Consider the following 13,196-nt stretch of genomic DNA (forward strand, 5'->3'; position numbering starts at 1 on the left):
ACTGAGGGTTTTGGAAGGGAAGCGGGAGAAGTGAGGGGTGAGCCTTAGTGGGTATTAATGAGGGCATGTATTGCGTGGAGCACCGGGTGCAGTGCATAAACAATGAACCCTAGAACACTGAAAAAAATAAAATTAAATTAAGATGTGGAAAAAAAAAGAAATCCCCACTGAACAATAGAAGAAAGAAACAAGTCATTAGATTCATAAAATAAATGGTACTGAAGGAAATACATCCTTCATTCCATTCCTCTGTATGCTTCAAATCACCTCCTGCTTCCTTAGATTATATCTGGTGAAGTCTGGGATGTGACCAAATTTACTAGATGGTTAAGCTGAAAAGAGACTTCAGACAAACATTACCCAGCTCAGACTGTTCTTCCCAGGAGACACAACCAGGGCAATTGTATAGCTTTGTTTCTATTCAAAGGCACATCTCCTCTATCTTTTTGTTCCCATTATGGTCAGATATACAGAACAAACCTCAATCACTCTCATGTCTGGATTATGCTGCATCAAAATTTTTGGGAGACAAGGTCTCGACACTCCTGGGGGCTTCTGTCAGGTATCACTCCTTCACAATCAGGGGTCTGAGATTGAACAGGGCTCAATCTCCAAAGTAAAGGAATTACAAGTTTTTAAAACAATACTTGCAGATTATTTTTAAGATTTTATTTATTTGAGAGATAAAGAAGACAAGGAGAACAAAGGATAGAGGGAGAGGAAGATGCAGTCTCCCTGCTCAGCAGGGCTCAATCACAGAACCCTGGGATTCTAACCTGAGCAGAAGGCAGATGCTTAACAGACTGAGCCAACCAGGTGCACCACATGCAGATTACTAATAAATGATGAGGCCGCTCCTCATGTAGGGTGAAAGTACAAACCTCCAGGACTTGAAGGTATTGTGCTTGTGTGGATCAAGTCAGCTGTCACTCCATTTGGCATATTATCTGTGTCAAATTAACCTTTCTTTACCCAAAGGCAGTATGAATTTTGTTAGCGTTCATCCCTGTGCATGTTACTGGGGATTAAGGTTTCTGAGAGGACAATTCTGGACAGAACCTCAGCAGGACCATCTCTTCTTTTGTAACCTCTTCAAGGCATCCTTGATTTCCTTGTTCCTCAGACTGTAAATCAAGGGATTCAACATCGGAATGACCACAGTGTAGAATACCGATGCAAATCTGTCAAAACTGGAGGAACCGCCAGAGCTGGAACTCAAATAGACAGAGATACTTGAAGTATAGAAGAGGGAAACTGCTGTCAGATGAGAAGCACAAGTGTTGAAAGCCTTGGACCTGCCTTTAGCTGAAGTGATCTTCATGATGGAGATGACAATATAGCCATAGGATATCATGATAATGAGGGCATTTATTATCCCAAAGAACATTGCTAATATAGCAATCAACAGTCGCACAAAGAAAGTATCAGTGCAGGACAGGATTATCAGTTGGGGCATGTCACAGAAGAAGTGCTTGATGACATTAGACCCACAAAAGTGGAGCTGAAACATGGTACACAACTGGGATATAGAAGCAGAGAGTCCAGCCAAATAGGATCCCAGCACCATCCGAATACAGAGGGTGGGTGACATGACGGATGAATAGAGAAGTGGATTACAAATGGCACTATATCGGTCATAAGCCATGGCTGTCATGAGACAAGACTCACTCAGTGCCATGGTTGAAAAGACAAAGTACTGAACAACACAACCCACAAAGGTGATAGTCTGCTGCTCTTGGAAAAAGTTGGAGAGCATCTTGGGAGCTATAGAGGTCACATAGCAGATATCTATGAAGGACAGATTACTGAGGAAGAAGTACATGGGTGTGTGGAGGTGAGAGTCCATCCTTATTAAGATGATGAGGCACAGGTTCCAAGTCAGAGTCAAAATGTAGATCAGCAGGAATACAACAAAGAGCACTGCTAGGATTCTGGGAAAATCAGAGAATCCCAAAAGGATGAAATAGGTGGTCTGTGTAACATTTCCTCTCGCAATCATTGGCTTGCTGCTTCTAAAATCAGGAAAGAGAGAAGAGAATGCACAACTGACTGATGTGAGATGACAGTATTACAATTCCCATATGTGCTGTTTTTTCCCTCCACGGAGTGCTGGGAAAAAATCAGTTTCTCAGTGTCCTGATGAAAAGACCCAGCTCTTCATCTCAAATTATTAAGAAGAGCGATTTTAAAAGTGCTTCAAGATAATGATGTATTATATGTTGCCTAATAGAATCGAAATTAAAAATGAAAAAAAGTACTTCAGGTTCTCAATTATTTTATAAAGTCTCATGAAAATTAAAGAGATATGTTTGAATTTGAAACTAAAATAGTATAAATGAAGTGATTATTCAGAGATCATTCATTAAAAGTTTTTTTAAAACCTCTGGTAATTCATTATATAACCACTGCTTTACAAGAACATAAGTAGAATCACTCTAGATTAAAACTGAGATAGCCCTTCAGGCCCACATGGCCATCTAGATAATGTTTTGAAATTTCCTCTTTTATCCTTAAGAAAAGTTATTTATCCTCTTTGCAATAATTTCACAAGCTTGTATTTGGATGCAGTTAATGTATCATCTTCTAGCTGGCCTGGAAAATTATATCATAACTTATGAATCTGATAATATTTTCTTGAGGCACAGTATATGTGCCCAATGAAGTTATGGAACTAGTCTGTTAGGGAAGACTTTGTACTAAGTGTACTAAAGAGAAGGCAGTATAGCTCACTATCGACCCCAACATTTTTTCAATATTAGGGTACTTTACTACTAGACAAACAGCATGAGAACAAATTGAGAAATTAAAGGTTCAGAATTTGGAGTTTTGTCTGATACCCTCTCGCTTTATGAGCTTGGCCCTGTAGCTTAAACACAAAAGACTGATTTACTGAAAATGAAGTGATAAATTTAAGAGCCCCTAGACTATAAGATAACTAGAATAGTTACAAGAAAATTCATGGAGATGCTCAGCACACAATTCTGTACACAGTAATAGTTCAATAGGTGTTGGCTATTATTATCATGGATTGCTTGCAGATAACCATGAATGACAACTGTACACATGGATAGGAATGTCAACAGTGCTATAGTTGTATGGGTTAATCTGAGGAAATTCCTGAGGCATCACTGACCTTGTAGGCAGTGATGAATCATTACATTTAGGCAGATGTACATTCAGACCTCATGTAGAATCAAATCAAACCACCCAGGGTCATGAAGATACAAAGCACATAAACAATTTTCTATTTAGTTTATTTGAGTTTGAGTACACTTGGTTAACTGAGAACCAGCATCAAAGTATGCTGGACCCTGATGCAGAAGAAAAGTAAATAATTTAAATTACCAAGTACCACATAGCTATATGTCAGGTGTTTTATTGATACAGTCATCATGTTAGAGTTCATTAACTGATTCATAGTAGATTGCAACTATGGCCTATGCTCCATAACCACCTGTCCTTCCTTCAGATGAAAGAGTAAAGCAATATGGACAGCTAAGAAATTTTTGAAAAAATATTAGTAATTAAAAAGACATGAACTTCAAACATTAAAATGTGTATGAACCAAGAAAGACTGTGGATGCTGAGAAACACATGGAGGTTTTAGAGGGGAAGGGGGTGGAGGGAATGGGTGACTCTGGTGGTGGGTATTAAGGATGGCACAAATTGCATGGAGCACTGGGTGTTGTACATAAACAATGAACCTAGGAACACTGCACCAAAACTAATGATGTATTTTATGGTGACTAACATAACACAATAAAAAAAGAAACAGTATTACATGTGCATTCACATAATTAAGAAATTGAAAAATTAAAAAAAAATTAAAAAGTAGTATGAACACTGATCATTTATTATTCTTGAATTCTTGAAAAGCATTTATATAACCTCGGTATGTGGAAAAAATGTCTGAAATCTAACAGCAAAAACAGAAAGTATAAGAAAAGTATATAACAATTTTAAACTTGGTGATGTGACAAAAACCCACTTAAGTAAAATACTTTTGAAATACAATTGATAAGGGAAAAATAGTCACAATGCATAAAAAAGACAATGTAGTAATGCCTTTAATATAAAGGCATAAATCAGGGGAAGGGGCACTCATCTTTACTGCTGATGAGTGTACAAAATGATTCTACCTTCCAGAAAGAAAATATTTTTTTTGCTTTATAAAATATCTATTTCTCTTAGTATCTCTCTGTCTCTTTCTCTCTCACACACCTAGAAACACAGAAAACAATAAAAAATGCCTTAAGTAATGAATGGTATGATTCTGGTTTCCTTCTTTAAACCTCTCCGTGTTTGATCAATTTTCAACAACCCCTATATTTACACGAAAAATCTATTAAGATATATAAATCCTTAAAAGTAAGCACAGAGTAAGATAGAAAAGGAGAGGGGACAGGCAAATGAAAGGGAGAGAGAATCACAGAGAAAACAGACTTTCAGAATTTCCTGGCTTTTACCTACTGGCTGTGTCACCCTTAGCAAGTTATTAACCCCCCTGTGCCTCAGTTGCCTCATCTACAAACAGCGCTAAGAGTACTTACCACCTCAGAGGGTTGCTGCAAGGACTGATTGACATAACACGCTAAAACAGTAAGGGCTCAATAACTGTTGGCAACTATCATCCCCATTATCATTCCTCTCTGTGAAGGAAAAATACAGCAAAGTAATATGGAAATATCAAGAAGTTCTTCACATAAATTATTTTCTAAATCAGATGGTCTCTAAGCCGAGACTCAAGAGTATCGTTAGTCAGTGACTGTATTCTGTATTTATTTCTGACTGGTGTAACTCTGTTACCTCCCAGTCAGCTGGAGTGTAAACAGCTGATGCCCCTTTTCTTGGGCCACCACCACCAGGCACTCTGAGCTGATGAAGTTCCATACAGTGCACGGTCTAGTGGACATGTTCCACTATTACTGATAAGCACCTTGTATATGAGTATTTGTGTTACTGAACAAACACATGGTGAACAAATGGTGCTTTCACGCAATTTTGGAGACAAAACTAAAATTATCTTATTTCATTTCAATTATGTTTTCTGAACTTGGAAATCTTTCTGTTGACTCCTAAAGTGTGGCCAATATAACTTCTCCACAATTTTATCCAAGGTGAGTTGGAGTCGATGAAAATATTTTGAAAACAAACTCTCATGCACAACATCCCCCAATACACCAACATAATCAATCAGTTCGGTGAAAAGAAGTCATGTTTCTGATCAATCACTTGCAGTAAAGCTCTTCAATTTTTTAAAAAATTTAATTTAATTTTCTCAGTGTTCCAAAATTCACTGTATATGTACCACACCCACTGCTGCATGCAATACATGCCCTCCTTAATACCCACCACCAGGTGGACCCATTCTCCCCAACTCCCTCCTTCTAAAACCCTCAGTTTGTTTCTCAGAGTGCACAGTCTCTCATGGTTCATCTCCTCCTCCAATTTCCCCCAATTCATTTTTCCTTTCATCCTCCTAATGTCCTCCATGTTATTCCTTATGTTCCACAAGTAAGTGAAACCATACGATAATTGACTTTCTCTGGTTGACTTATTTCACTCAGCATAATCTTCTCTAGTCCTGTCCATGTTGATACAAGAGTTGGGTATTCATCCTTTCTGATGGTTGAGTAATATTCCATTGTATATACGGACCACATCTTCCTGATCCATTCATCTCTTGAAGGGCATCTCAGCTCTTTTCACAGCTTGGCGATTGTGGACATTGCTGCTATGTACAGGGTATTGGGGTACATATGGCCCTTCTTTTCATTACCTCTGTATCTTTGGGATAAATACCCAGTAGTGCAATTTCAGGGTAGCTCTCCTTTTAATTTTTTGAGGAATCTGCACACAGTTTTCCAAAGTGGCTGCACCAACTTGCATTCCCACCAACAGTGTAAGAGGGTTCCCCTTTCTCCACATCCTCTCCAATATTTATTATTTCCTGTATTGTTAATCTTTGCCATTCTAACTGGTATAAGCTGGTATCTCAATTTGATTTTGATTTGAATTTCCTGATGGCTAATGATGATGAACATTTTTTCATGTGTAGGCTAGCCATCTGTATGCCGTCTTTGGAGAAGTGTCTGTTCATGTTTTCTGCCCTATTTTTTTAAACACTTGGAAGCTAAAGACTGTCCTGCTCAAGAATGTTTAGATCAACCAGGAAATCAAAGAACTTGAACAATTCATGGAAAACAATGAGAAAGAAGACACATCAGTCGAAAAACTATGTGATAGAGCAAAGGTGGTCCTAAGGGGGAAATACATAGCCATCCAAGCCTTCCTCAAAAAAATTGAAAAATCCCAAATACAACAATTCTTTTTACACCTTAAGGAACAGGAAAAACAATAACAAATTAAGCCAACCCCATGAACGAGAAGGGAAAAAATTAAGATTAGAAGAGAAATCAATGAGTTAGAAACTAGAGATACGATATAACATATCAATGAAACTAGAAGCTGGCTCTTTGAAGGAATTAATAAGATTGATAAACCATTGGTCAAACTAATCCAAAAAAAAAAAAAAGAGAGAGGACCCAAATTAATAAAATTATGATTAAAAGGGAGAGTTCATGACTAACGCCAGGAAATAGAAACAATCATCAGAAATTATTATCAACAGTTATATGCCAATAAGTTATTCAACCTAGAAGAAATGGATGCATTCCTGGAAGTCTATAAACTTCTAAGTCTGAAACAGGAAGAAATTGACAAAGTGAATAGACCAATATCTAGTAATGAGATTGAAGCAGTGATCAAAAAATTCCCAAAGGGGGACCTGGGTGGCTCAGTGGGTTAAGCCTCTGCCTTCAGTTCAGGCCATGATCTCAGGGTCCTGGGATCAAGCCCTGCATCAAGCTCTCTGCTCAGCGGGGAGCCAGCATCTCCCCACCCTGCTTGCCTCTCTGCTTACTTGTGATCTATGACTGTCAAGTAAATAAATAAAATTTAAAAAAAAAAACCTCCCAAAAAACAAGAGTCCAGGACCTGACAGATTCACTGGGGAATTCTAACAAACATTCAATGAAGAAATAATACCTATTCTCCTGAAGCTGTTTCCAAAAATAGAAACAGAAGGAAAACATCCAGACTCTATGAAGCCAGGACTACCTTGAACCCCAAACCAGGCAAAGACCCCATCAAAAAGGAGAGTTTCAGACCAATATCCCTGATGAATATGGATGCCAAGATTCTTAACAAGATCCTAGTTAATAAGATACAACAGTACATTAAAAAGATTAGCTCTTCACTTTCTCATCACATTCTGGTGACAGAGGCAACCATGGGTAAAGGTATTTCATGTGACTCAGCATTCCCCAAAAGATAAGGAATTGTGGATTGTTCTACTAATCCATAACAAAATGTATCTTCTTGAACTTCGGTAAGCTATAGGAAAAGGGGGGAAATTCACTTTTTGTTTATGATCTTGCATGTGTCCACCATTTCCCAAGACACATTAAAGAAACGGTGACTGGTATAAATATTAATTGGAGGGGAATGGAACCAGTGTTCATGTCCTAGGGGCAGAAAGTTATCCCCCTAAGATCATAGAATCTAGAAAGACCTCAAGACACCTGGTTGTGAAAATGATGAATCATAATTTTAGACAAGAGCTCTTGAAAGCAGCTATGGGGAAGAGATTCCTTACATACAGAGGAAGGCCCATCAGAATAACGTCAGATCTGTCCACAGAAACCTGGCAAGCCAGAAATGGCTGGCAAGATTTATTCAGGGCACTAAATGAAAAGATCATGCAGCCAAGAATAATTTTTGCAACAAGACTGACATTCAGAATGGATGGAGAGATAAAGAGCTTCCAAGACCAGCAAGGTTTAAAAGAGTATGTGACCACTAAGCCAGCACTACAAGAAATATTCTATAAAAGAGGAAAAAGCCCAAGAATATCATTGAACAGAAATTTATGGAGACAAACTATAGAAACAAGGACTTCACAGGTAATACGACGTCAATAAAAACGTATCTGTCAATAATGACTCTCAATGTGAATGACCTAAATGTGCCCATAAAACTACACAGGGTTGCAGATTGGATAAAATGACAGGACCCATCCATACATTGTTTATAAGAGACCCATTTTGAACCTAAGGATACATCCAGACTGAAAGTGAAGGGATGCAATTGCAGGGTCATAGGGAAGTTCTATTTTTAATTTCTTGAGGAATCTCCACACTGTTCTCCAAAGAGGCTGCACCAACTTGCATTCCCACCAACAGTGTAAGAGGGTTCCCCTTTCTCCACATCCCCTCCAACACATGTTGTTTCCTGTCTTGCTAATTTTGGCCATTCTAACTGGTGTAAGGTGATATCTCAATGTGGTTTTAAGTTGAATCTCCCTGATGGCAAGTGATGATGAACATTTTTTCATGTGTCTGAGAGCCATTTGTATGTCTTCATTGGAGAAGTGTCTGTTCATATCTTCTGCCCATTTTTTGATATGATTGTCTGTTTTGTGTGTGTTGAGTTTGAGGAGTTCTTTATAGATCCTGGATATCAATCTTTTGTCTGTACCATCATTTGCAAATGTCTTCTCCCATTCCGTGGGTTGCCTCTTTGTTTTCTTGACTGTTTCCTTTGCTGTTCAGAAGCTTTTGATTTTGATGAAGTCCCAAAAGTTTATTTTGCCTTTTGTTTCCTTTGCCTTTGGAGACATATCTTGAAAGAAGTTGCTGTGGCTGATATCGAAGAGATTACTGCCTATGTTCTCCTCTAGGATTCTGATGGATTCCTGTCTCACGTTGAGGTCTTTTATCCATTTTGAGTTTATCTTTGTGTATGGTGTAAGAAAATGGTTGAGTTTCATTCTTCTACATATAGCTGTCCAGTTTTCCCAGCACCATTTATTGAAGAGACTGCCCTATGACCCTGCAATTGCACTACTGGGTATTTACCCCAAAGATACAGATGTAGTGAAAACAAGGGCCATCTGTACCCCAATGTTTATAGCAGCAATGGCCACGGTTGCCAAACTGTGGAAAGAACCAAGATGCCCTCCAACGGACGAATGGATAAGGAAGATGTGGTCCATATACACTATGGGGTATTATGCCTCCATCAGAAAGGATGAATACCCATCTTTTGTAGCAACATGGATGGGACTGGAAGAGATTATGCTGAGTGAAATAAGTCAAGCAGAGAGAGTCAATTATCATATGGTTTCACTTATTTGTGGAGCCTAACAAATAGCATGGAGGACATGGGGAGTTAGGAGAAGGGAGTTGGGGGAAATTGGAAGGGGAAGTGAACAATGAGAGACTATGGACTCTGAAAAACAATCTGAAGGGTTTGAAGAGGTGGGGGGTGGAAGGTATTAGAGAGGGCACGGACTGCATGGAGCACTGGGTGTGGTACAAAAACAATGAATACTGTTATGCTGGAAAAATAAAAAAATTTAAAAAATTTAAAAAAGAAAAAACAAAAAAAAAAGGAGGGAAATAATCAAGATTAGAGCAGAGATCAATGAGATAAAAACTAGAGATACAGTAGAACGTATCAATGAAACTAGAAGCTGGTTTTTTGAAAGAATCAATAAGATTGACAAACCATTGGCCACACTAATCCAAAAGAAAAGAGAGAAGGCCCAAATTAATAAAATTATGAATGAAAAGGGAGAGATCACAGGTAACACCAGGGAAATAGAAACAATCATCAGAAATTATTATAAACAGTTATATGCCAATGAGTAAAGCAACCTAGAAGAAGGGAATGCATTCTTGGAATACTATGAACTTCCAAAACTGAATCAGGAGGAAATTGACAAGCTGAATAGACGTATATCTAGAAACAAGATTGAAGAGTTGAACAAAAACCTCCCAAATAACAGGAACCCAGGACCTGATGGATTCCCTAGGGAATACCACCAAACTTTCAAAGAAGAAATAATCCCTATTCTACTGAAGTTTTTTCAAAGAACTAAAGTAGAAGGCAAACTTCCAGACTCTTTTTATGAAGCCAGCATTACCCTGATCCCCAAATCAGGCAAAGACCCCACCAAAAAGGAGAATTTCAGACCAATATCCCTGTTGAATATGGATGCTAATATTCTCAGCAAGATCCTAGCTAATAGGATCGAACAGTACATTAAAAAGATTATCCAGGGGCACCTGAGTGGCTCAGTAGGCTAAAGTCTCTGCCTTTGGCTTGGGTCATGATCCCAGCATCCTGGGATCGAGCCCTGCATCCGGCTCTCTGCTCAGCGGGAAGCCTGCTTCCTCCTCTCTCTCAGCCTGCTTCTCTGCCTATTTGTGATCTCTGTCTGTCAGATGAATAAATAAAATCTTTAAAAAAAAAGATGATCCACCATGACGAGTGGGATTTATCCCTGATTTGCAAAGGTGGTTTAATATTTGCAAATCAATCAATGCAATAGAACAAATCAAAAGAGAGAAGAACCACATCATCCTCTCAATTGATGCAGAAAAGGCATTTGACAAGATACAGCATCAGTTCCTGATTAAAATGTTTCAAAGTATAGGAATAGAGGGAACATTCCTCAAATTCATAAAATCTATCTATGAAAAACCCATAGCGAATATCATCCCCAGTGGGAAAAAGCTGACGGCCTTCCCTTTGAGATCAGGAACACAACAAGGATGCCCACTCTAACCACTCTTGTTCAACATAGTATTAGAAGTCCTAGCAACAGCAATCAGAAAACAAAAAGAAATACAAGGTATTCAAGTTGGCAGTGAAGGACTCAAACTCTCTCTCTTCACAATGACATGATACTTTATATGGAAAACCCAAAGATTCCACTCAAACTACTAGAACTCATACAGCAATTCAGTAATGTGACAGGATACAAAATCAATGTACAGAAATAAGTTGCTTTCTTGTACACTAATAAAGATAATACAGAAAGGGAAATTAGAGAATCAATTCCATTTACTATAGCACCAAGAACCATAAGATACCTGGGAATAAACCTAACCAAAGAGGTAAAGAATCCATACTTGAGGAACTACAGACACTCATGAAAGAAATCAAAGAAGACACAAAAAGATGGAAGACCATTCCATGCTAATGGATCGAAAGAATAAACATTGTTAAAATGTCTATACGGCCTAGAGCAATCTGCACTTTCAATGCCATTCCACTCAAAATTCCACGGGTATTCTTCAAAGGGCTGGAACAAACAATCCTAAAATTTGTATAGAACCAGAAGAGACCCTGAATTACTAAGGATATGTTGAAAAAGAAAAAGAAAACTGGGGGTATCACGTTGCCTGATTTCAAGCTTTACTACAAAGCTGTGATCACCAAGACAGCATGGTACTGGTACCAAAACAGACACACAGACCAGTGAAACAGAGTAGAGAGCTCAGATATAGAACCTCAGCTCTATGGTCAAATAATCTTTGACAAAGCAGGAAAAAGTATACAGTGGAAAAGACAGGATCTTCAATAAATGGTGCTGAGAAAATTGGACAGCTATATATAGAAGAATGAAACTCGACATTCTCTTAACCATACACAAAGACAAGCTCAAAATGGATAAAAGACCTCAACGTGAGGGAAGAATCCATCAGAATCCTAGAGGAGAACACAGGCAGTCACATTTTGACATCACCCACAGCATCTTCTTTCAAGATATGTCTCCAAAGGCAAAGGAAACAAAAACCACTTTGAATAACAGTGTGGACATTCCTTAAGATATTAAAAACAGAGCTTCCCTATGACCCTGCAATTGCACTACTGGGTATTAACCCCAAAGATACAGATGTAGTGAAAAGAAGGGCCACCTGTACCCCAATGTTCACAGCAGCAATGGCCACAGTTGCCAAATTGGAAAGAACCAAGATGCCCTTCAATGGACGAATGGATAAGGAAGATGTGGTCCATATATGCTATGGAGGATTATGCCTCCATCAGAAAGGATGAATACCCAACTTTTGTATCCACATGGTTGGGACTGGAAGATATCATGTTGAGTGAAATAAGTCAAGCAGAGAGAGTCAATTATCATATGGTTTCACTTACTTGTGGGAAGTAACTTACACTGGGAGCTGGAGAGGAGAAGGAAGTTGGGGGAAATTGGAGGAGGAGACAAACTATGAAAGACTGTGGACTCTGAGAAACAAACTGAGGGTTTTGGAGGGAATGGACATGGGAGGTTGGGTGAGCCTGGTAGTGGGTGTTATGAAGGGCACGTATTGCATGGAGTACTGGGTGTGGTGCATAAGCAATGAATTTTGGAACACTGGAAAGAAATAAAAAAAAATAAATGCTACCTGAGGGGGGGATATTAATTGCAGATTTTATTATGTGCATCTAACTAAACAAAACCTTTCCATTTCTGACTACCGAGGATGTGGCCAGGTTGTAAGTTTGTGCAGAATACAAAATCAAGTAAAGAAAGCCAAGATGTTCCAATAAGGTAGAACAATAAAATTAACAGAAAAGATTAAAAGAGCTAGGCCAACAATGCCTAGAAGTGAGGCACTCTGATATCCTTGTAACCCACACCAGTGCTTCCAGACTGGCAGGGGCTCCAAAGATGACCACAGAGAACTGTTGGAAGTATTTCAAAAGGCCAGTGGCATTGCACATGAGTACTTTATTATATTAATTGGTGAGCTGCTTGCCTCTTGCTACTCAAAAATTATCAAAAATGCTATATGTTGACATGGAAATCAAATTAATTAATATTATTATAAAAACAAATTCCTTACACAAAAGAAAATTCAAACACACACAAAACAGATAATCATATCAAAAAAAGGGCAGAAGATATGAACAGACACTTCTCCAATGAAGACATACAAATGGCTATCAGACACATGAAAAAATGTTCATCATCACTAGCCATCAGGGAGATTCAAATTCAAACCACATTGAGATATCACCTTACACCAGTTAGAATGGCCAAAATTAGCAAGACAGCAAACAACATGTGTTGGAGGGGATGTGGAGAAAGGGGAACCCTCTTACACTGTTGGTGGGAATGCAAGTTGGTGCAGCCACTTTGGAAAACAGTGTGGAGATTCCTCAAGAAATTAAAAATAGAGCTTCCCTATGACCCTGCCATTGCACTACTGGGTATTTACCCCAAAGATACAGATGTAGTGAAAACAAGGGCCATCTGCACCCCAATGTTTATAGCAGCAATGGTCACGGTCGCCAAACTGTGGAAAGAACCAAGATGCCCTTCAACGGATGAATGGATAAGG

General features: G+C 38.6%; 1 protein-coding gene across 1 annotated transcript; it reads right to left on the minus strand.

Moving 5' to 3' along the window:
- Window positions 1-1,060: 1,060 nt before the first annotated feature.
- LOC116880175 (olfactory receptor 5AN1) lies at window positions 1,061-1,999 on the minus strand. The gene has a single exon (XM_032879030.1). The coding sequence runs from the start codon at window positions 1,997-1,999 to the stop codon at window positions 1,061-1,063; it is 939 nt and encodes a 312-aa protein (XP_032734921.1).
- Between the last annotated feature and the right edge of the window lie 11,197 nt (window positions 2,000-13,196).

Source organism: Lontra canadensis, unplaced genomic scaffold, assembly GCF_010015895.1.
Source record: "Lontra canadensis isolate GAN:19392208 unplaced genomic scaffold, GSC_riverotter_1.0 scaffold66, whole genome shotgun sequence".
Taxonomy (NCBI): domain Eukaryota; kingdom Metazoa; phylum Chordata; class Mammalia; order Carnivora; family Mustelidae; genus Lontra; species Lontra canadensis.

What these genes read in the sequence shown, in the direction of transcription:
- LOC116880175 (XM_032879030.1), bottom strand. Translation starts at nt 1,999, where the DNA reads ATGATTGCGAGAGGAAATGTTACACAGACCACCTATTTCATCCTTTTG.